Source organism: Lagopus leucura, unplaced genomic scaffold (assembly GCF_019238085.1).
Source record: "Lagopus leucura isolate 7727_CA_CO unplaced genomic scaffold, USGS_WTPT01 Super-Scaffold_100159, whole genome shotgun sequence".
Classification (NCBI taxonomy): Eukaryota; Metazoa; Chordata; class Aves; order Galliformes; family Phasianidae; genus Lagopus; species Lagopus leucura.
Window position 1 is genome coordinate 6763782 of NW_024962335.1, and position 22959 is coordinate 6786740.

General features: G+C 37.8%; 1 protein-coding gene across 2 annotated transcripts in view; it reads right to left on the minus strand.

Moving 5' to 3' along the window:
* The window catches only part of EEA1 (early endosome antigen 1), a 71080-nt gene that overhangs the window by 32681 nt on the left and 15440 nt on the right, over positions 1–22959 (minus strand). For both annotated transcript variants that reach the window (XM_042889665.1, XM_042889664.1), the window contains 9 exons: positions 18729–18856; positions 14672–14726; positions 14489–14554; positions 13612–13651; positions 12660–12767; positions 12451–12572; positions 10980–11135; positions 6661–6777; positions 2361–2699 (listed from right to left, as the gene is read on the minus strand). In XM_042889665.1, the coding sequence (XP_042745599.1) occupies positions 2361–2699; positions 6661–6777; positions 10980–11135; positions 12451–12572; positions 12660–12767; positions 13612–13651; positions 14489–14554; positions 14672–14726; positions 18729–18856 (1131 nt within the window). The remainder of the gene's footprint in view (positions 1–2360; positions 2700–6660; positions 6778–10979; positions 11136–12450; positions 12573–12659; positions 12768–13611; positions 13652–14488; positions 14555–14671; positions 14727–18728; positions 18857–22959) is intronic.

Sequence of the window (22959 nt, forward strand, 5' to 3'; positions counted from 1 at the left end):
AGGAGCACAGGCAACTGAAAAACTACTGCATCTTTTCAGAAATAAATTCAGGGCAGAAGCAAAATACTGGTCTGCTTTGCTTGAATACAAGCTTCCTTCTACTACTTACAACAGTAAGCATGCAAAAATGTCAATTGCTCATTGAAGACTGTAGGATAAAAACTGGTAATTTTTAGAGAATCCCAGCTACTGGCTATAATAGCAGTCAGGCAGGTCAGCACTTTGCAGAAATACATAACTGCCAGGATTGCATCTGTGTGAATTTTGAGGAGATTCTTTGAAAATGTGGTTTGACTAAAAATCCTCATATCTGTCTTCATAAGCAGTATTACATTATGTCAACATAAGCTACTGAAGTGAAGTGGAAAAAGGTAACTCCACTGAAGTATCTTGTTAATGAATAAGAGCAGTTCGCTTTCTCCATGACAGTAGTTACTGAACTCTTGTTTGCAGGGAGGGAGAGAGGAAAAGAAATATTTGCTTGATTTCACTCCTAATTTTATACCATGTGTGGAATGACTTCTTTTCCCAGCTATTCTATTACAACACAATTCTAAAACCCACCCTAAGATGCAGCAGCTTGTTTAGGTTTTCTCACTTAGACTGATCTCCTTCCCAGCAACATCCCTAGAGGACATGCAAGGCCTGCATTTCCTTTCACAGCAACTCATTTTTCATGATCCTTCTCCGTCTGCCTACCTCAAAACTGCGTCCCAAAAAAGCCCTTACAATCTGAACCCAGATTTCAGCTCTAGTTCTTGGCTTTGCTTCTGAAGCTTGCATGTGTTGCCTAGAAAGACTGAGGCAGTTTTACTAAACAAGGATTCCTAAGCAGATGACTAACATCTCTCCTTGCTTTCGCAAGGAGAGATCGCTCTCCTTTCCTTGAAGGAAAGACACTTTGAGGATGTAATAAATACACAAAGTTTTGCCAAGTCACTGCTCTTCCAAGATAAGCCATGCATGCACGGCTTGCAACTTAATCTGTTTTTGACTTGTTCAGATGCTTGAAAGCTGAGAAAATATTAAGATCAAATGCATCATCCTAAAATAAATATATATATTTTTCCATCTTAGGACTGGACACTAATCCTGATACACAAATATTTATCCAATTTAACATATTACTCTCCAAAGACATGAGATAAGACAGAGTTAAGCCAGTCTTGAATGTCTGTATGCTCAATGTTGTATGAAAGTCTTGCTTCCATAACTCACTGTACACAGCAGAACAATATTCAGATGGTGGAAGTGTTATGCTCTGGGTGTTTTTGTGGCTGTAGACAACATAAAGAGAAGGTCTTTGTGGAGAGATGCAAGAGAAGCAATATTAAGACATCACATTATCTTTGTTCTTCACACCACATATTCTCTGCATTCAACAAATGTGAACAAATCAAGTATTGTTCAGTTCCACTGTAAAAAAGACAACTTTCACTTTTCTCAAGCTTCCTACAGAATATTTTCACTTCTAGTAGTAATCTCACTTCCTCTAATATTCTTCTTGACTTAAGTCAAGATAGTCACATATTAGAGATTCGGATACCTTACAAAATCAGAATACATGACTTTACTGATTTCTCAGTAGTTGTCCATTACTATATTTGCCATGCAAAACCAGTATTCTTGATTGCATTCTCATTTGACAATATTTTCTTTATTTCAGTGAATTTTTACCTTTTGCATAAACAAAAAAAAAGGAGATGGGAAAAGTTGGAGGATGAAGGAGAAGTTCGTATAACCAGAAGGAGAGTGGACAAGCAATTTCTTTTAGATCAGCTAAAGCCTTATTTATTCACATATCAAAATAATTAAAAAAAAAAAAAAAAAAAAATCAGCAAACTCCTATAACACAAGAAATCAGCTACAAACCTTAGGTGGACTCTTTTATCTTTAATATTCAAAATGGAAAGCTATTTGTTTAAAGACAATTCGACAGAACAGTTCCAGAACAGAATTCATAAGACTGGTTTCCGTTTCAGAGAAGGGGGGATTATACCATAGATAGATACACGTCACATCAGTATTCTCAGAAATAAAATGTAGAAAAGTGGTTGGATTAGTAGATCTCACTGAGTTTGGTTGTCGTGCCACTGGGGTTACAAATGTGTTCATTTGCTTCCAATGAGAGTTCAGGACAACCAAAAGAAAAAAAAAACCACTTCCACCACTCTTATCACAACTTCTTTTTGCCCATTCTTTTTTCACTTCTCTAAGGGGAAGAAGAGATTTATTCAAACATGAGTTATCTACTTGCATACTCCTCTTGAACAAGAAAAGGCATAGTTAAATAAAACCTAATGGGCCTGTTTAAGGACTGGTATCAACAGGAATTGTCTAGGGGGTTTAAGGACTCTTACCTGACTGAGCTCGCTCTGGAGCTGCAAGCCATGCTGCTCTTTTTCCTCTCTCTGCTGCTGGAGCTGTTTACATTCTGCCTTAAGATGCTGGTATTTTGTCTCTACTTCGGACAGTTCTTCTTTAAGCTTCTGGCTTGCTTCTCCCTTCTCACCTAGCTCTGTCTGTAATCTCTGTATTGAGGCTTCAGATGCAGACAGCTTTGCCTGAAGCTGTTGGCAATCCAGGTCCTTCTGGTGAAAGCTTGCCTGAACACTCTTTTTGCTCACAGATAGCTCGTTATGTTTTTCTTCTAGCTGGCTGTACTCCTGCTCCTTCTTCAGCAGCTTCTCAGTCAGATTCTACAAAGAGAGTTATACTGCAATTTAACTGCAATTCTGCTTACATCTGTTCAACACAATATTCAAATGTCTCCCAAGTGCTGATGCAGAACACAGCAATAAGCTCACTCAGAAGCATTATTAAAGGAAATGTTGGTCTCTACGCCATGTTACATAAGTTAATTATGGAGCCCATATAGCACACAGTTACACCTGGAAATGCTGTTTTCATATTCTCACAAAAATCTTGTTTGTGAGAACACCACACAAAATCTATTTGTGTATCCTGAAAAATAATTGGCTTTCCCTGAAAGTTCAAATTCCAGGTTGTTACAATTGCCTTTGCTTGGGGAAAACACACACCGACACACACACAGACAACTTAAGAAGTTACTTACAGATAGCTTTCAGCTATTACATAATTTTAACCAATTTTCATAACCCAACCAAAACTGTATTCTGATAGAATTTAAGTATCTTATTTGACAAGATATACCTCAAGAATGTTTAGGTTTTTCCTCAAGCTTAGCTGCAGCCTTAACTAGCATTTCAAACAATGACAAAGAAGCCACAAAAACCATTTCAGTCTTCCATTGGCATTTGCTGAAGCACAGAAATACAGATGAAAGAAGGCCCTGGTCACCACCCAGCTTGGGTAACTCATTCTCTTCTTGAAGGGTACCAGGAAGTTCCATTTATGTATCAGTAAGATACTGCAATGTCCCAGTGAAGCATTACTATGAATACCTATCAAAAAGCCTGTTCTTCCTGCAGTTTCAGAGATTACTGTATTCTCTCTAGCGACCCTTTAAATTACAACGCAGAAACCAAAAAACCTTTCCAACAAATTAGCTTGAAAAAAATGACAACACTGAGGTCATTCTGATGTGTGAAGACTTCAGACAGCTCTGCAACTCAACAACAGTGCAGCAGCACTGTTCCAAGAAAAGAGAGAGCTTTAATTCTGGCTATGCTGGACACCTTAGAAGTGCATTTTCACACAGTACCCTGGGTTGAAATCAATTTTGCCAGAAGAAAAAGCTGTAGTATTATTAAGTAAATTGAACTGATCTTTTGCTCTTTACAGTTTTTACAGGTAACAACTATTTCGGTCATTGTAAATGACATACTGGCACTTTTATTTTACACTACTGATAAACAGAAGAACCTTTTTAAAAATACAGGTTAGAAAACTATCTTGGAAATGCCAAATCTGGTATTCTACTAATCCATGTGAGAACAAATACATTTAATACTCTTAAGTGTCCATGTAAAAAAAGCAGACTTTCTAAAGCAGACAACTCAGCCAAAAATTCTGTCTTAAGACTAAAGTTTGGTCACTGTATTTTAGCCCTCAGGCAGTATATTTCAAAATGCTTCTTGAAAAGCAGAACAACTTGTTGCTGTTACAGTATGTAGAAGTTTTTCGTATAGGGATATCTAAACATAAGTCATGTGCTCTCTTTACCCTGCTGATGTCAGAGACAAGGCTCACACTGCTTTGAATCTGAAATAAAGTTCCCTTTTCATTAAAGAAGAAAGGCCAACCAGGATGACTAACATTTACACTAAATGGTGATCCTGAAATACCAACCAACACACCACAGTGCCTTTTTCATCAGAACAGGAGAAGGTAGAGATAAGCAATGAACATTACTAGTACTTCATCGTTAGGTCCATAGATCACACGTAGATATGTGATATGTGAGCTACTTCACCTTCTCAATACAAGTTATTCAAAGGACAGCCAAAAGCAGCAGCTACATGTAGTTCAAGATTATGACACTGAATTCTGTGCTACTCTCTTCCTCCCTGGTGGGTTAAACAATACAACAGGGAACAATCATGTTTAAATCTGCAGGGCTGTGTTAGCAGGCTACAACCCAGAGCTTCCACCTCTGAAAGATTAACAGCTTATATAGCTGACAAAGTCACAGCCATTGCCACATACTCAAGAGGCTGAGTTACCTTCATATGTGACTGAAGAAAAGAAATCTTGACAACACATACTTTGGCAGCTCTGTGGCCTCATTCAGCTTATATCAGTGGACCCAGTAGCATTTCCTGTTTGAATGCATCCCAGATAATAAAGGGATATATGGGCACACATCAGCTGCCCCTTTCCCAAGGCTTGTTTTCCAGCACACTACAAAGCCCTGAGCCTTCATATCACAAGATACAAGCTGAAACACAATCCCTTTTTTCATGCTACTCCATGGATACATGCAAAAAGAACATAACATATATGTGTGCAGTCATAGTGAATAGGCCTTAAAGAATAAACACTGTGATGACTGACTGAATTTCAAAACAGCTACACCAGTAGAAGGTTGGAAACCAAGCATTTTTCCATGTAGATAATGCATCACAACCTTCCTAAAAGAAAACAAAAGAACCCACATTTGATACATCTGGAATTACAGCAAGTCTTACACTTCAAGGTATACCATACCCTGCTTTTTTCATGTTAGGCCTCCTCCAGGCCATTTCTGGCCTCTAAAGTAATGTCTGGCTGTGCAAAACAAGCCAGGCCCCATAATTACAGTATTCTGTAAGTGAAGGGAAGTCAGTTCCTGATGGTCTCATAAAACTGATCTCATGTATTTGTCATCTCTGTTCCCAGTATAGCTCCTAAAAATAAAAGAAACAGCCTGCTTGCTTGAAGTTTTATGTGATTTGGAAAACTCTGCACCAAAGTACTGAGATATCTTCCTGCATTGCAGTGAATTACAAAAGGATGTACACAGCAAAACGCCAGGTACTCTGTCCAGTATCAGTAGCACGTCCTGCCTCCCTGACAGCTTCTTCAAGGAGCGTGCCCTGTTCAAAGGGGGAGCAATTTCTATTATTTGGGAAGCCAGTCTCACATTTTCCAATTCTAAATCCAAGTTCCCCAATGCCAGGATTCCTTGGTTAGCATATTATAAGCTGCATAAAGAGATGGATGTAAATTGCTTTTATTCACTGAAACTGGAAGTAGTTCAGTGCCATTTCTGATCGCATTCACCAGTTGGTGTTTGGCATTAACCTGACATAGCAGAGGAGTCTCTCATAAAAGTATGAGTACCTTACTCATCAATCTGTTTCACTTTATGTTGTTAATTGAACAGCAACATATTCAGACAAGTTCTCTGTTCTCTATAGCAATAATTTTGCCAAAAGCTTGATTAAATGTTGTTAATCTGTGTAAAAGAGCAGCATGACAATGCTCTCTAGCTCAGTCCTGCAATTAATTTTGTAAGTCAAATCAAGAATCATCCTATCAAATTTTAATTGCACTCTATTATATCTGTAAATGCTATTAAGTATTCCCCCCCATGACTGGCAAGATTGCTGCTGAATACATATGTAATGTTCACAATAACATAATGTTATATATACATGCACACCATAACCAATATGCATATTTTTCTCTGTTTCCTTTCATTTCTTACAAATACAAAATACAAAATTGTACCAAGTTCAGAAGGCTTTAATTAAAGCTCTCAATGAATACTTATCAGCTAAAAATCTTCTGGAGTTTATCTCAGTTTTCTATTGTTCATTTTTCTGATAAAAGGCCAGAAAATATGACACTGATACAATCTAAAAGTGAAGGAATTGGAAGACAAATACAGAGATCTCATCTTCTGAATTATAACTTCTGGGAACTATCATAATATTTTGATGGATATTGCTTTAATCTTTTAATGAGTGAGAAGGCAAAACTGTTAATGCTCGCATATCTTTAAACTGCAGCTATTAGAAACCTGCAATCTTAACAACCCTTAGGAACTGCACTGAAATGTACCAATACCACTTAAAAATACTGTTCACTTGTACATTACAAAATCCTTCAAGTCAAGCAAAAAGGGGATAGGAATTCTCAACTTCTACAACACAAAGAAGTGTTTTGTTACAGTCTTCAGCACGTACCAAGGCAATGTGTGATGTTTTCATTTTAATGTGAAGTGACAAATGTAGGAAATAACAGCATTCTCACCTGGTTTTTCTGTTCTAGCTCCTGGACTAAACTTTGAAGTTTTTGCAGCTCCTGAACATATACAGCTACCTCCTGAGGTCCTTTGGCAAGTTCAGCTCTTAACTGGTTAATGGTAGCCTGGACAGATGGACAGAAAATCCATAATTAAAACAAAATTTTGCGTAACCCAAACAAAATAGCAAAATAAAAAAACCACCCTTACATGCATTAAAAACAAAAACTTAAAAAAAAAAAAAAAAAAAAAAAAAAAACTATCCACAAACTCATCTCAGAGTATTGTCAGCTACAGAAACATCAATGATTTCCCAGCCGAGATTCATTCAAGACTAGAATTTCCCCAGCAGAAAATGCCAGGTTGGGCCCACAGGCGATGAAAAATCACAGCATATTATTCATTATTATCCATTAATCACTACCACAGTTCCAGCTTGAGGAAAAGCCCTCCCCAATTCCAAGTAATTGGGATAATACATACTAGAATAATGCACTAGAAAAGGCAGTAAAAGTTCCAAGCCTGGACTGTGATGCAAACTTGGTGTGCAACTTTTGGATACACTGACCCTGTAGGTGAGTATAATCAGGGTAACAAATGCTAACTCTTCAAACAGGTTTGGTACACAACAGAAGAGATTAACGACTACATCGTATTTGTACACAGCAATGAAAGCAAACCAGAAAAGCACTTTTGGGTAACAACTGCCCCAAAGCACGCTGTGCTGGAGTTAATGAGAAACATTATCATTATTCCAGACACTCTGTGACCATTCCTCCTGCAGACTTCTCATATCTTTTTAGAAAATTTTAAGAATAAAGAGTAAAAAATAAACATTTCTGAAGTCGGATCTATCCACATATAATTAAAAAATGCAGACACTGATCCGTATGCTGGACAGCAAAGGTAATTGTTTTTAACAGAAGGTTAATGAATACTAAGTTATCTGAATAAAATGTATTTGTAGCATGCTACTCAGAAGCACAGGTACTTCTGGGACTTCTACTTGCTATTAATGCTCTGCTTCTTCTTGATAAACACGTGGAAGAATAGTTTCCCTGCATATTTGTAATACAAAAAATAAAATGTTCTGTATGAATGCATTTATGTTGACTATAGTATTTCATAACAATCATTTCAAAGGTTTTCTCCCACTGTTTTCAAAAGAACAGATTTCAGCAAAAAATAAATACTAAATTCCAGAATGAAGTAAAGATCAGAAGTAGCAGACAAAAAATATCCCATTTACAACCTTTTTACATGAAGACGTAGACCAAACAGAAGATATGAATGCATTTTTTGTATGACTACATATTGTTATTAACACTCAAGTTTTGTAATGCTGTTCTTTATATGGTTATTTTGTTACAAAGCTGTTAGTAAGAATATATCCTGGGATCTGTCTGGGACAGACAAGCAATCCAAGATGTTCTTAAGAAACAGAGCATGGATATTTCACAAGTGAGAGAATACGGTGCAGAAGACATCCAGAAGCCTGCTAAGGTTACTACTGCAACAATTCAAACTAGAGCCATAATTTATGTGCATTTCTCTCAATCACAAATCTTACCTATATTTCACTCTTAAAATAGAAATGTATGATGGATGAATATTCATTCCAGGTACTGCCTCGTTGATATTTATTAATGCAATTAATGAAAGTAACCAAATAGGAAAGCATCTACTATGTAACAACCTCTTAGCATTATCTTAATACAATAGAAATTGTATACGTAGAAATATGTAGCAATAGCAAGCTTTCAAAAAAAAATTTACCTCACATTTAAGTGTCTCCATTAGAAAGCAGAAAAAAATAAAAGGGGTGAATGAAAGATGGAAATGAGCAGTGACAAAGCCATTCATTCATACATTGTTGTCAAATATTGCCTATGCTTTGTTTTAAAAAAAAATAAAAATGAAGAAAAAGAAAGAAAAAAACCCAGACTTGGCTTTATCAAGTTTATCCATAATTTAATCTACTAATCTTGCCTAGGGTTTAATACTCCTGGCACTGAACATAGCAATCTGTAGGAACATTTATCAGATGCTGAAACAAATCCCAAACTGCAGAAACACCAAGCTCTGCAGCAGTGCAGCTGTTTTCATAATTTGCTCACTATGTAGAATTCCCTACAGTGAGAAACCAAATGTGACATGAGTATCTCAGAACGAACATTCATCTCACATAACTGGACGCCACACTTTCAGCTGCAAATCTGAAATAAAGCATAATACTCCACAAAAGGAAAAGACAGAAATGGACACACTTAGGTGACAACTGCAGAGCTATGCATCTATTTGCACGTTTTCTTTCTCCTGTAGCATTTAAAGATACTTATACAGAGTTAAGACAATCGTTACTCTCCAGAAGTCTCATAACGAAGCTTTGCTGTGGAAACCAATATTAATATACATTGCCATAGCCACCCCAGTGTAATGGCCTAGGAATCACCTTACTCTTGGTCTTAAAAGTGCAAAGCTGAAATGAAACACGAGCAAACTTTTATGTCCAGAACTGTACACTTTTAACAAGACAAGACTTCCATTTCTTGTTTTCTTATGGCTAATACTTTTCACAAGTGTGCTTTTGTTCTGTTTTTTTTTTTTTAAAGACATTTTCACCGCAAGGACTTCAAGTAAATTTAAGTTTAACCTTTCACTTTGCAGCAACAATAAAACTTATATTTTGACTATGTCTTTCTACCTATGTCTTATACTATTGCTGCCATAAGTTGAATTAAGCGGAGAAGACTAACACTTCTAAGAATCAATCTGCCACTGCTCACTGCATTCTTCCACGCGGCAACTCAGCCCTCTCTGGTTCAGTCTGTGTACTGATGATAGTACACAGACATCTGATATTATCATAATTACACTGTAATTTATAAACTTTGCACACATCTAAGATTTCTTAGATTGTTCTGGGAGCAGCTGGGAGTACTGCGTGGTCTTCTCTCCTAAATCTGCTGTTACTTCCACCAGAAATGAAAAACATCATCATTTGTAATTTTTTTCCTGTTAAAAGCTGCACTTTAAAGTGAAATTTTAATATGGTTAGTTATGTCAAAGCTTAAATATACCTTATTTGAGTGAACAGAAGCAATTTACATTGCTGTGTTTCAAGATTGTAGATTTTTGTTATGCCTACATCACTATGTCATTTTATCTTCACATGAAAACTAAATACAATATCCAAAACCACAGGGACTACAAAGACAGTGTTTTGAAACAAAATCTAAATTCTGCAGGCACGGTTGTGGGATCTCAAAGTTAAAACCAAATTACAGTTATGCAGCAACTTACATGGCCACATAACCACATCACACTCATAACTCCAACTGTGACATTCCTTTTTTCTTGTCAAATGAAGCTCTTGGCATACATACTTTTAACTTGAAAACAATTGTAGATTCATGTTTAGTACAAAATTGTAGTCTTGTACAATTCCTGGAGCTCCACATATCTGTTGGAGAGTTCAGGGGAAGGCAGGAGGGAAAGCCCTAAGGAGTTCAGAATAACGAGGGCAGATCTTCTCTAAAGCTCTGCAGTATAAATTAAGAAACAGAAGATAAAACTGCTGTTCTGAAATCTAGGGCACGTGAAAGCCCACGATAACAAGATGCCAGAATTTCTTCACATTCCGAAATATCAGCAGGATGGAGGATACAACAAGTTCTACAGGAACTCTAAGCATGCCCTCCTGTAAAAAGGGGTATTCTACATGGAAACAATTTCACTCAGAACCATAGTTCTGCCTTGTTTTGCTTGTCTTTGCAGTCGTGTGGGACAACAGAGAAGGGAGGTATAAAGGTTTCGAACACGGGTAACAAAGCCTTTCAGTGTCAAATTGTTTCTTAGTAAAGATATACCAAACAACATTCTAGTGAGAGGCAGCAACACCCAATAACAGAATTCTTATGCAAGTACAGATTCACCAGGCCCCCAGTAATTCTGATTAACATCATCATTCTGATTAACAACTGTTTTTATCCACATGAAGCTCTAAAAGAGAAAAAAATATTGAATCACACAAGCACTGCTCTACTTCTCTCTCTAAGCAGAAATAGTTCTACCAGAAGGTCTTTAGCTCTGTAGTAACTTCTCATGCCAAGAAAAGGTTTTGCAAGAAAACACCTGGGGACTTTTTCAAGTGTCAATACTGACAGAACTATGCAATTTACTGTAATAAATAGACACGTCTCTCAAGTAAGTTAGAAGAGATTCTGTTAAGAAAAAAGCTTTGTCATTGTGATCAATAGTTCCCATTTTCAAATGAAAAAAATAATAAAGCAAAGTTAATACACACATCTTATGGTATGACTATTACCTCTGAGTTTGCCTTCTCTGCCTGCAAGTGCTTGCACTCATCTTTCAGCTTTTCAGATTCTCTCTCACATTCCAAAGTCATTTTGTCCATCAGTGTCTGAACTTGGACCAGTTCCTTTTTAAGAACAGCCACATCTTCCACACCAGGCCTTTGTAGCTGAAAAGCAGAAAAGTAAGAGTGAGGTACATGATATTCATAGATAAACTTCCAGCATCAATTTCACTTCTAAAAATCCTTCAAACTAAGTTACAGACAACATGAGATAGACAGTATTATGGCTGGAACAACAAGAAAACAAACAAATAATATACAATTTCTAAAGGAAATGGGTTTTTAATGTCTGGTTGTCAGTTTTTGCCTATTAAACATTGAACAAGTTGACCCATTTCAACCAAATCTGGCAAAAAAGAGACATAAAATAATTGACTACAGACTTTTAAAACAATACTGTCTCTGAAAACATCACGAACAGATGAAAAATGGCCAAAAGGAGACATTTTTCAGGACTTGTCAAAATACTTCACATTAGACATATAGGTAAATCCACTTGTAATTACATCTGAAGTCCTAAAAAGTCCTTCCAATGGAAAAGCTATGGAAGAAAGGGAGTAGGAAGACAATACTGGGCATTGAAGAAAGAAAAGTAAGTGTTGGCAGCTAGAGAAAAAGTACTGGAAAACAAAAGGTAGGAATGCAGAAGGAAAAAAGAAGACAAGAAACCAACAAAACAGGTAGAGGAATAGACAGGTCCAGTGTCTGATCAGGACCAAGAGGAACTTATGAGTATTTGCCAGCAACTGACTACAGGAAAGAAGGTAGATAAATGCCATTCCTGCTGTCTTCCAGAGCATGTGCAGTAGAAGACAAACAAGAAGTTAGGAAGTCCTTTAGCAACAGCTCTGGAAGTAGCATGACCGCTGAGTCACTGAGATCACTCCCTGGAGCCAAGTCACCACGAGCCAAAATCCTGGAATACACACGTCAGTATCATCAGCCAAGAAGATGACAGTAAACATTAACATAGGCATGGTGATGACAGCTGCCAGCCTTTTAGCCACCATGCCACAAAACACCACTCCAGGCAGTCCTTATGAGCACAGCTGTCCAGGGACAGGCATAGCATAACACCTCATGGAAAATGAGTGATCTTAAGACAGCTTCTGGTGTCAGCGATGGCATTCACCAAGTGCAGGACCGACTGCATAACACATCCAGAGCTGGATTACTCTGCAAATTTCCTCAAGTGGGGCATCAAACGAGCAGATTACAAAATACCATATGGTAAATGTTAATACACAAGGTAATATGCACTGGAAAAATATTGAAAAATATGGTATTCTAAATCTCTTTTCAACCCACAATCAGATGTCCAATATCAACAGTTAGGCTACTTTTAAACTGTGATTGTTTAGGAAGGCATATGCTCAATTGCCTGAAAATAACAAAAACATTTATAGTGTGATGTGAATACCAGCTCTGTCTTTAAGTCTTCTATGGTACTTCTCTCCTTCAGTAGTTCCTGTGTTAGGTTTGTCATTTTCTGTTCTGCGCCTTCCCGAAGGCTGATTTCTTCATCATATTTTGCTTTAAGATCTAATTAAGAAGGAAGTTCAATAAATAATCACTTGCACAAGTTGCACAAGTTGAGAACAGAATCAGACCACATATTAACATACTCACCCACAATTTCAGTGGCCAGTTGTGCTGCTTTTTGCTCAAATAAGTCTTTCATTTGCTTAATATTAAAATTTTCTACTTGGATCTCTTCTAGTTGCCGTTCTAATGATTCTATTTCCATAAAAAGAACAGTATTACTTCCTGGAATAGCTAGGATAAGGTTATACAGTTACTTATATCAATGACAAACCACAGTAGATAAAAAATTAATTTAAGTTCACTTAGCTAATCCAATTAACTTAGTAAAGTGAGCAACTTCACTGAAGAATCTACAAGCATGATACTGAAACCTGTCACTGGCAGAGTACTATGCAGGATTAAGTAGATATTGGTTTTCACCAGTCACTAATAGCCCTTGAGAGCACTGTAACATTCTGCTGAATTCCAAACCCTGACCTGTGATTAAAAGTTCTTTAATCACAATCAGTCAGATCCTTTTTGGACACATAAAGAAAATCTTATCTTGTGAGTGCCTAGAGAAAATGAAACATGAAGCAAAAATTATTGGCCTGAAAAACAAAAGTGACAAAATTCATCGGCTTCCTCGCTAGTAATTAGTACAAAAGAGCACTGAATAAAACAAGCACTGACAAATGCTACAGCTTGAATGTCAACAACCATGGTCTTTCTCAGCAAAAGACTTGAATTAAACGCTTGAATATATGAAATTATTAAAAACATGTTCAAAACTATTAATAGATACTGCTTTTACAGTGAGAACTCCTTTCTTACTTCTACAAATTACAGACCCCAAGCTTCCGTACATTTCTCCACACTATAGCTGTCCTAAGCACTTGCAATTAGCTTTTTTTTTTTTTCCAGTAATAGTGCTTTCACAGCATGGTAGGTCTTTAGTTCACCAAAAGTGCTTTTTCATTTGTCTAAAAGCTACCCTAAACAAAACTCCAGAGATCCCGAAACAGTGCAGAATTTAATACAATAAAAGGTTAGCCACCTGTAGATGTAGATGTTGTCAATCCATCAGACTTAGAATCCTTAAGAAAACAGAAGGACAAATGCAACGTTAGACAGAAGGAATTAAAACTACTACTTCAGAAGTTCATCCCTCTTTTGGAAAAGACAGAAGTAAAGACTTCTTTGCTCACATAACGCACAGTAGTACAAATTTCCAACAGTTGAATCTGGAAGACTGAAAAAGGCCAAGACAATTTTCCGTTTCTTTACCACTACAGTGTCTAACTTTCAGGCTTGCAAGGCTCCAGTAACAAACCCCTCCCCTTCACTTTCCTCAATATTGAAATCTGACTTAAAACACAGACATTATATTAAATACATCTGAAAAGGCACTCTGTCAGAATGTAATTCCCAACGTTTAGAACAGTGTCTAAGTAGCTCATAGTAACAAAAGAAGTGCTTCCCTAAGGACAACATATTATAAGTTGACTTAAATTGTTTGTTCAGTTCATCTTTATTGTGAAGTCACACTACTTACTGTTCTTCTCCCCTCTTTTTTTTTTTTTTTTGTTTGCTTTTTTGAGGGTTTGGGGGTTTTTGTTTGTTTGTTTTTACAACTAACACCTTATTGCCCTTTCTCAAAGCAGGTGAAACATCACATTCAAACTGAGTTCTGAATAAGCCCAACAGAAAAATCTGAACAGAACTTATAGTAAGCATTACCCTTACCCACTCCGGTACTTTTCTTCAGATTTATATGGTTAAATTGTGGAGAGACAACTAGCTTTGTTTTCAAGAACATGTCAATATTCAAGCCACAGAACTAACTAAATCAGGCCACGTGCCTTACAGAAAGGTATTAATCTTCAATGTCAATGCTGATGATAAACCTGCTTCAAGTATTTTAAAGCAATTACTTGCTGCTGCTGCCCCTGCAATTTCTCTAGTTCTTTCTTCAGCTCTTCTGAATACCATCTTTCCTCCTAGAAAGTGAAAAAAGAAATGGAGAAAAAGAGAACTGTAAATTTGGTTGCTTGAGATAGCAGCATGTTTTGCAATTTGAAACAAAAAACCACATGCAAGTAAAATACATGTCCAACCTTCAGTGAAGCTTGCAAGTCTTGTACTTCTTGTCGGAGCAGTGATACTTCATCTCTGAATAAATACATCCACAGAGTGGAGAAAATGAATATGCAGTAGTTATATTTTGTCAATTACATAGAAATTCTAAATTATATTAGATAACTGGAAGACAGTAATAGACACATTCTATAAACATAATTTAAATAATAGTTATTTTCCATTTTTTGAAAATTGGAAGAAAGTGGAATTATAGATACTTATTAGTTCACTTTGGATATCACCTGAACAACGCTAAAGCATTAACAGTATAAGTAAAGAAATGGATATGTTAAAAGCCTCATGAAAATAAACTGCAAATCTAATTCAGTTCATCAACTTAACCACAAGTCAAATTGCAAAGCTGGGCATTGGCATGTTTAATATTCTATACGCCTTTTTGTGGAAGGGACAGGCCTAATGTCCTTCACTTCCCATATCACGAGGAACACTGCTAAGAGACAGTATGTGACTTTACTCCTTTTGAAGTATGTAGCTACATAATTTTTTTTACCCACACAGCAATTCAGTATGCCCCATATATGCACTCAATGAATGGTCTGAACACTTAAAGCCTTGGGATTTTAAATTCTCAAATTGAGCCATTCAAGAACACAAGATTCAAGGCTAAAATTGTTACTAACTGCACACTTCTAAATCTCAGGTCTCCTTAAAGAATTGTGTAACTATACAGATGAGTTATATCACTCAGATACAGCCACTCCAAATGCAAACACATCCCTTCCTATTGCTTATACAGCAGCAGCACAGAGGCACACAGAACATGTATGTGTGTGGGTGTCAATACCAACATATTCTTTCTGTTTTATACCAAATAGTTTTATAGCTCCTGTGCTGCATTATCCCCTCCTCCACAGATGTTCTTTAAAATTGTCTCATACTTAGAAGAAAAACAAAACAACCTATTCCTTAGCTAAACCACAACAGAAAAAATTCAGCCTTCATTTCACATTAACCACAGGGTCATCAAGAATGTAGTGAAACACATACACTTGAACCAATGAAGAACTCCAAGGCTGACCAATTTTAATGGCCAAATGAATACTGTCATGTTGGAAAGATAATTTTTGCAGAAGATCTTCTGCTATTTACACATTACTTGTCCTGTGAGAGATAAACTGGAGGTTCCTAAATAAAACTGTAATGAGACAGGTATAACTGCTACTCAAAACCCATGTATCGCTTGAGCTTTCTCACAAGTATTAAGTAAATCAGCAAACATTCACGCCTTAGATTAGAAATGAAATCTTAGGCAGGTAAAACACGGTTAATAATACTGAAGCTAGGGCCAAACACGCACCAGATCAGCAGTACTAAAGTATTTATTTACACTCTAGATTGCACATTTTTGAGCTACATAAAAGTAACTTGTAATTGAGAGGAAGAAAAAGGGGATGAGATGGGGAAAAAATGAAAGTATTCTACTGTAGTTTTTTCAGTATTCACCAACATTGCTCTGCTTGCCAATTTTAAGACAAAACCTAAATTTGACTTACCTGTCTAGCAAAGAATGATTAGGAAAAAAGTAATGAATCACTCTAGAAGTGTACATGTTTTCTTTCTTACTGCCACCCAAACCCTCCCTCAATCTCCCTTTCCCCTAGCGCTGTTAAAATTCCATGCTGCTCTCAGCACATCTCCTGAACTTCGCCATCCAGCCAATATCTGCTACATTTTCCTCATGCTTCTCTCTAATCCTCAGTGCTGGTGCCTCCATCCAGGCACTGCGTACCAGTGGTCCAGCTAAACTGCACTGGGGTGAGTTGCATGATCTTTTCTTGGCACTATTAACAGTACTTTAAGGGCAAGGGGGCTGAGCAAAGTAATTCATCATAACTAGCCTCCCTACTGACTAAATAAGGAACTACACAGCCCAATCTTGGTCATTTGGATCACATGCAAACTTTACCCCTAGAGCACTAACAGAGTGCACCCCTGCTGCAGGTCAGAGCATTACTTTAATGCAGTAATCTGAGTATTAAAAAAACGTGTTTACATTGAATAAGAGTTTTCTCAAGCAAGCGTGCAACTGAGAAACATTAAAGAAATGTCACACTAGCAGAAAGAAATAGCTCATGTGTTACACAACAGCTCTGACCAGCCTCCCCATGCTCCATCCAACTCCCTGACCTTGTCCACTTATTGAATTACAGGAGAGAGAACAAAACCACTTGTCCTTAAACTGTCAAGAGGCAGAAAAAAAATTAAATTGTACCAGCTGACATCTGGTTGACATTGGAAACTTGCAGGCATAGAAATAAATCTTCCATAAACTATATACACAATATAGTTATGACCAATAATTCCCCCACGTGGATGCTATTGTTCTACTACGAGTTACCATTTCAAGTTTAAGTTACATTGCTCTGAAAAGGTTTAAATCAGAGAAAAAATACTTACTCTTGAGTAAATGTGTACACAGGAAACCCAATATAACCCTGCTACTATGATATTATTTCCTCATATATAAGCCTGAATTTCAATTTCTTTACTTCTCCCCTGGCTATACAATTCCCTTTCTTTCAAACTATCTTCCTGCTGATCCCTCACGGATCGGGAGAACACAGAATAAAAGTGATCATAAAAAAAGCACCATTGAAGGGGAAAAAAACGAGAAAAAAGAAAAATCTACTCCCCTCAAACAGTTACACTGTAACACACTCAAAATAAAGCAATGGCAATTGTATTGCTTTAAAAAGCAACAGTATTTGCTTTGCTCATTAGTTATATTCAGCCAAAATCCTACAGCATCTGGAAAAGGACAGCATGTCTAAGGAAGGGCTCCCGTCCATCCATACAGACAAGACATCTGATAACGTTGGCTCTTCCTGGCTCAGTCTGCACAGCACTGGGGAAACAGAGATCCTCATTCGGGTAATAATCAAAATATGGTACCTTCCACACACTCTTCTCACTAAAGTATAAACCTTTTGTGAGTTAAGTAAATACATTAATTTTATCAATGTAAGCACTGGGGTCATTTTTGGGTCATATATCTACCAGTCACAAACACCTGAGTGGTTTACTTCCTGCAGTAGCAGAAGCAGCTCCATTACTAAGTGAACACCAGCAGGGTTATGCAGCCTGTACCTCTGTCTGCTGACCGAGGCCACAGACAGCTGCTCACTGTGACACTACTGTGTACAAAACAAAAAGGAGTTTGAGGGAGAGGTGACCAAACAGCAGTGTGGACTGTCATTTACAACTGTCCAAAATAAACACTAATCAGAAAAAGAACCAACAGGCAGCAGAAGGGACCCTGTGTAAACTTCATCCCTAAGAAAAAGTTTGCCAAACCAACACGAGGCGTTACTCAAACACAGAGAGGTTACTCTCAACTGTTCTACCAAGAGTAAGTTCATTTCATCAGTTTCTGCTACATGCAGCTGGTCTCAGAAATAAAACAACCTGATGTGTTTCACAGGAACACACTTAACAAAATGCTTTTGACCAAAGAGTTAAAATAAATTAGAGAAGAGTTCTGCAAATGAGGATGGAGTTTTTGGAACATAGAAAGCTGATACAGTGACACAGAGACTTCCCAGATTTGGAAATAGCTAGGTGATAAGGGAATCTATTCAGACAAAAATTGATGTTATAATTACACAGTAGGTACCCTAACCACCAAGAGACAAAATCATGTCTCTCCTTTCTCTTTAGGGTTGTCCCTCTCCATGCTCAAAAGAAAAAAATTCAGCTCTGTGCTGCAAATAAAAATGAACCAATATTTTTCTTCCATGCTTAAAAATCTTCCAGTTTGTTACAATGCATTCTCAAAAGCATGAGAAAACGCTGGAGTTAACAATATAAACATAAACAACTGACTTCCATTTACTGCCATATCAATATTAGTCAATATAAGTTTCAAGCCGCTTTTTAATTGTAGTTGGAAATGGGATATGAACATTTAAATACTTCACCACATAATTAAGTGTTCAAATTAATACAGCCTTCAGTGTAATTAGAAGCAGCTCAACACTGACACAAGAGCACAAGCACAAATGAATAGTGTTCCACCTTTCTGATGACAGGTGACCTTCCCCTCCACAAGTTGAATCGATGCCAGAATTATGAACTGCTTCATAGTGCTTGAACAGCTCCTCAGCTGATCCATGAGACTTCATACACAAGGGACAGATAAATCCCTATTATAAAGAGAAGAGAGGGAAAAAGAAATTAGAAAAAAATAAAGAGATGTCAGAAGTAAAATCTGACTTTTTCTATCTCTATCAAAATGATCTTTGCATATCTAAAAGGCAAGAGATACGATAGCTATTCTTTAAACATTCATGGTAAGAATTTCTTGATCTAATAACAGCTCTAGCAGTTAGAAATTTAGAAATTGTCTGTAAAATTCATATTATTCAGTGTTGCTTTGTTGGCTTTTTTCCCCAGCAGCATTACATGTGAGTAACAAAGTACTGATTTAGAAAAATGGTAACTTCGAAGGGCTGCATTGCAGTTACTAACACATTTAGGCTACTGATTTTACTAAGGGCCAGGTAATTAACACTTTTTACCTTGCATATAATTAACCAGTAAATGCAATTCACAGAATAATATATCTCAAGGAAGTCATATCTTTACAGCCCAAAGAAGTCATCCTCTTTCAATCCGGAATACTTACTGAAAGCTTACCAGAGCAAAAACTTAGCAGAGCAATACCATCATTCCACCCACTAGCACACAGCCAAGTGAAAACTTAATATTATGTACCTCTAAACATCTGTGGAGTGTACAAACTGCCACTTACCAGAAATGCCATCCATCTCATTTTATTTAGCATTCTGCTTCCACAGGCTAGATTTGATTACGGTTCTTCACTCACTTGGTTATCATGCCTGCTCCCAGCCTAATTATCATTTAAACTATAGACAACACACACTACAGTGGCAAGACAAAGAAATTTTTGAGTGAGAGTAAACAATTTAGTCTCACATTGAAGGCTCTTTATGATGCCAGACTGTGTAAAGAGAACCTTGTGCTTGGCTGCTTAGACTTAAATAACCAAATATTTGCATGGATTCAGTCCAAGAGAACCAAGTGAAGTACAAGAATTCAAGCAAGGAGAAGCTCCAAAGGACCAAACAGAAACTTTCTAGCTGTTATTTATTTAATGTTTTAAGAAATCAATAATCAAATACAGCTGCTTGCTAAATCCAGCACATACCATGTTGAAGACTAATTTTAGTATAACTCTGTTAAAAAAGCAGTATACTCCATCGAGAGACAGCAGACATTTACCTTTAACAACCATTTCCTATTTCCAGAACTGGTCTGTATGGTTTCATTTCAGATTAAAACAAGTAACTCATACACAAGCATACATAACAAAATGGGTACGGAAAGACAAATGAACTGCTAAGTTCTCAATAATGTTTATCTGAATGCACTGAAAGTACCAGAGGGAAATTTCAGACAATTCCTGGCAAATAGCAGTGGCAGTGAACTATAGAAGCTGTCAAAAAGCAAGGAGTGTATTTTAACTAGCAGCTGAAAGCAGACAGACTCATTTGGCACACTGGAACAGAAGCCCTCTCTGGATGAAATGCTGCCAAGCGATTCCCAGCCTGCTGCTTGGTTTCCCTGTCACAGGAAGGTCTGCAGTGCACAGAGAAAAGCAGACATCCCTCACTGCACAAGTAAGAGCATCTGAAAAACTGTAGAAAATTGCTTGGTCCTCTCCTTCCTATCGCCCTTTATTTCTTCCCATTTAAAGAGCAGAGACTTCTTCTATGCTTGCGTTTTTTTTTCTTTTTCTTCGATATGTAGTTGGGTTTTACTCTATGGCAAGAGGGGCCCTGGAGTAGAAGAAATAACAGGTTACATTTGCAATTAGCCCAAGGGAACAGCAATCAATCACCTGTCTCACCATCAGGCAAAGCCAGCCTGAGATGCCCCAGAAAATCACCACAGTGGTGGCAAGGACAAAGGAGCAGAGGGGCAAGTTGGCCAGCAAGGCAGGCTACCACTGAGACCCGGGGGGTGGAGCTCCTGCTCCGGAGTCAGCTTTGCTGTCATTAGCAAGGGAGGAAGCACAGCAATATCTACTCCTCCTAACAGAAACCAACTTCCTCCCACGTGGGCAGGGCACAGAGCATCACCACCGGCCCCAGCACCTGCTCAGCCATGACTAGGCAGCTTCACTCAGAGGGACCTGGCACTGCTGGAGTCAGCACTGAGTTACAGCTCCCACACACACCCTTCATGCTGACAAAGCATTTGCAACAGGTCGGAATCTCAAGCTCCCATAAGATGCCACCCTTTTGCAAAGGGGCTTTTCTGTTGCAGAAAGCAACACCCTTACGGCTGCATGCAGAGGTGGGGTGGGGAAGAACACCGGCTCCTCTAGCAGCTCTCAAGTCTGCATACCCAGGCCTGAATCCTTCTCATAGCATGATAACACTGCTGAAGTCAGAGCTGATGGCTGAATAATAATCCAGGTCTCCTTACAGTAAGGGGACAGAATCAGCAGGACCTCCCCAGGCCCCATCTGGTAACATACAGAAGCATACAGCTGTCCTGCAGCTATTAGCCCCAGAGAAGAATCATGTTTGGGGTGGTGGGTCTCACTTTTTTTTTTTTTTGTAGTCACATTGTAAGGAGAAACCATTTCTCAGCATTGTCTTGAGACGCCTTTTGAAAATGTGCAAAAGTATATTGTATTAATTTAAAGATGAACATACGAAAAGGGGGGAAAGAAGGAAAAGTGATGGCCCATACTTAAATCTTGCAACAATTTTTGTTTCAAGGAATAACATCAAGTGCAAGATGCATGGTCCTTTATCAAGATAACATTCTGAATAATGAGGAAATGACACAGTTACTACATGAGATGTAATGCTCCCCCCAACAGGGGGAAGGGCAGGGAGGTCTCCAGTCCAGTAAGTCTACATTTGGCTTCCTTAACTAAAAAACTTGGAGAACAAGCAAGCACTGCTCTTGTATTCAAAGAAGAAAGCTACCATACATAACATGCACAATTACACCTTTCAAAAGGCTGTATTTGCCAAGAGATATTTGGTAAATTTCATTTCAAAATGCATTTACAAGTAACTTTGCATAAAGCACAGCACAACCACAGAGAAGTGAAAGGCATTTAATATCTTTGCTTTTATGAAATGAAGATTATCACCTATGACCCCTGCAGTGCTGCACTGTAACTTGTAATTTCCCAGCAGATGTTTCTAATTGAGCAAAATCTTCTGCTTTATTTAAAGAGAAAAGAGCACCCAAAAAGTTGAAGGATGGATTTTGTTCTCATATACAGAGATCTTCCAACAGGAAATGGCAATTAAATAAAGAAAAAAAAAAACCAACAACCACATGCATGAGTTCTTATCGTGAAAGTGTTTTTAAGATCACCACCAACCTTCCAAAGCAAGATAGAGCAAGATAAGCCCAAACCAAAATACCATACATGTACACAAACAGTCCACTGGGAATCCACATGCAATTTACAGCTCACAGTAGTGTCTGACCCACTGGACAAGGTACTCCAAACAGAATGAGACAGGAATTTCAAACCGCAATTTCCCACTTCAGCACCCAGCATCTCCACATTGCCCTCTGTGGAAGAGGACTTTCTCAGCACAGACATCAAAACAAATGAGTTTCAGTCAGAGCAGAACAGACATTGCTAGGTAGAAGCTGCATAGGAAGATGTCCTGCCTCAATTTGAGTTAGAATGACAAGTTTTGCCGATTATCTTGGACTTCATGGAAGTACCAGTGGCTTTTCTATTTCCTTTCATCAAGACTTAAGAGCAAACCTGTAGAGGGGAAAAAATGGCTACAAACATTTTTCTAATACTTCAGATTTACTTTCAGACCTGGTAAAGTTAGTTTCCCAATGCTCTCTCTCCTAAAAGGCATATGAGGTAAATGATTCCTTTTGGGTAACATTAATATTCTTACAAATCATTAATACAGCATCTTTTGGGAAGCAAGCCAGGATTCTAAAAGCAACACTGGAAGGAAACTCTTGCACAAGAGCTACCACATTTCTTTTTACTGGACCAATATAATTTACAGGGATATTAACTGTTCAAAGAACCTTGGCCTCCCACCCAGAAACACTCCCCAGAAAGAGCTGGGGCATGGACTCAGCACACCGTGTGCTACCAGACTGACTGCAGCCTGCCACAGTGTCCTCTTAATCCTCAGTCATTTTAGAAGCATATAGAAAAACTATACAAATAGAGAAAATCATGTATAGGACTGAACAGGTTCTGCTTCTCTGGCTTCTC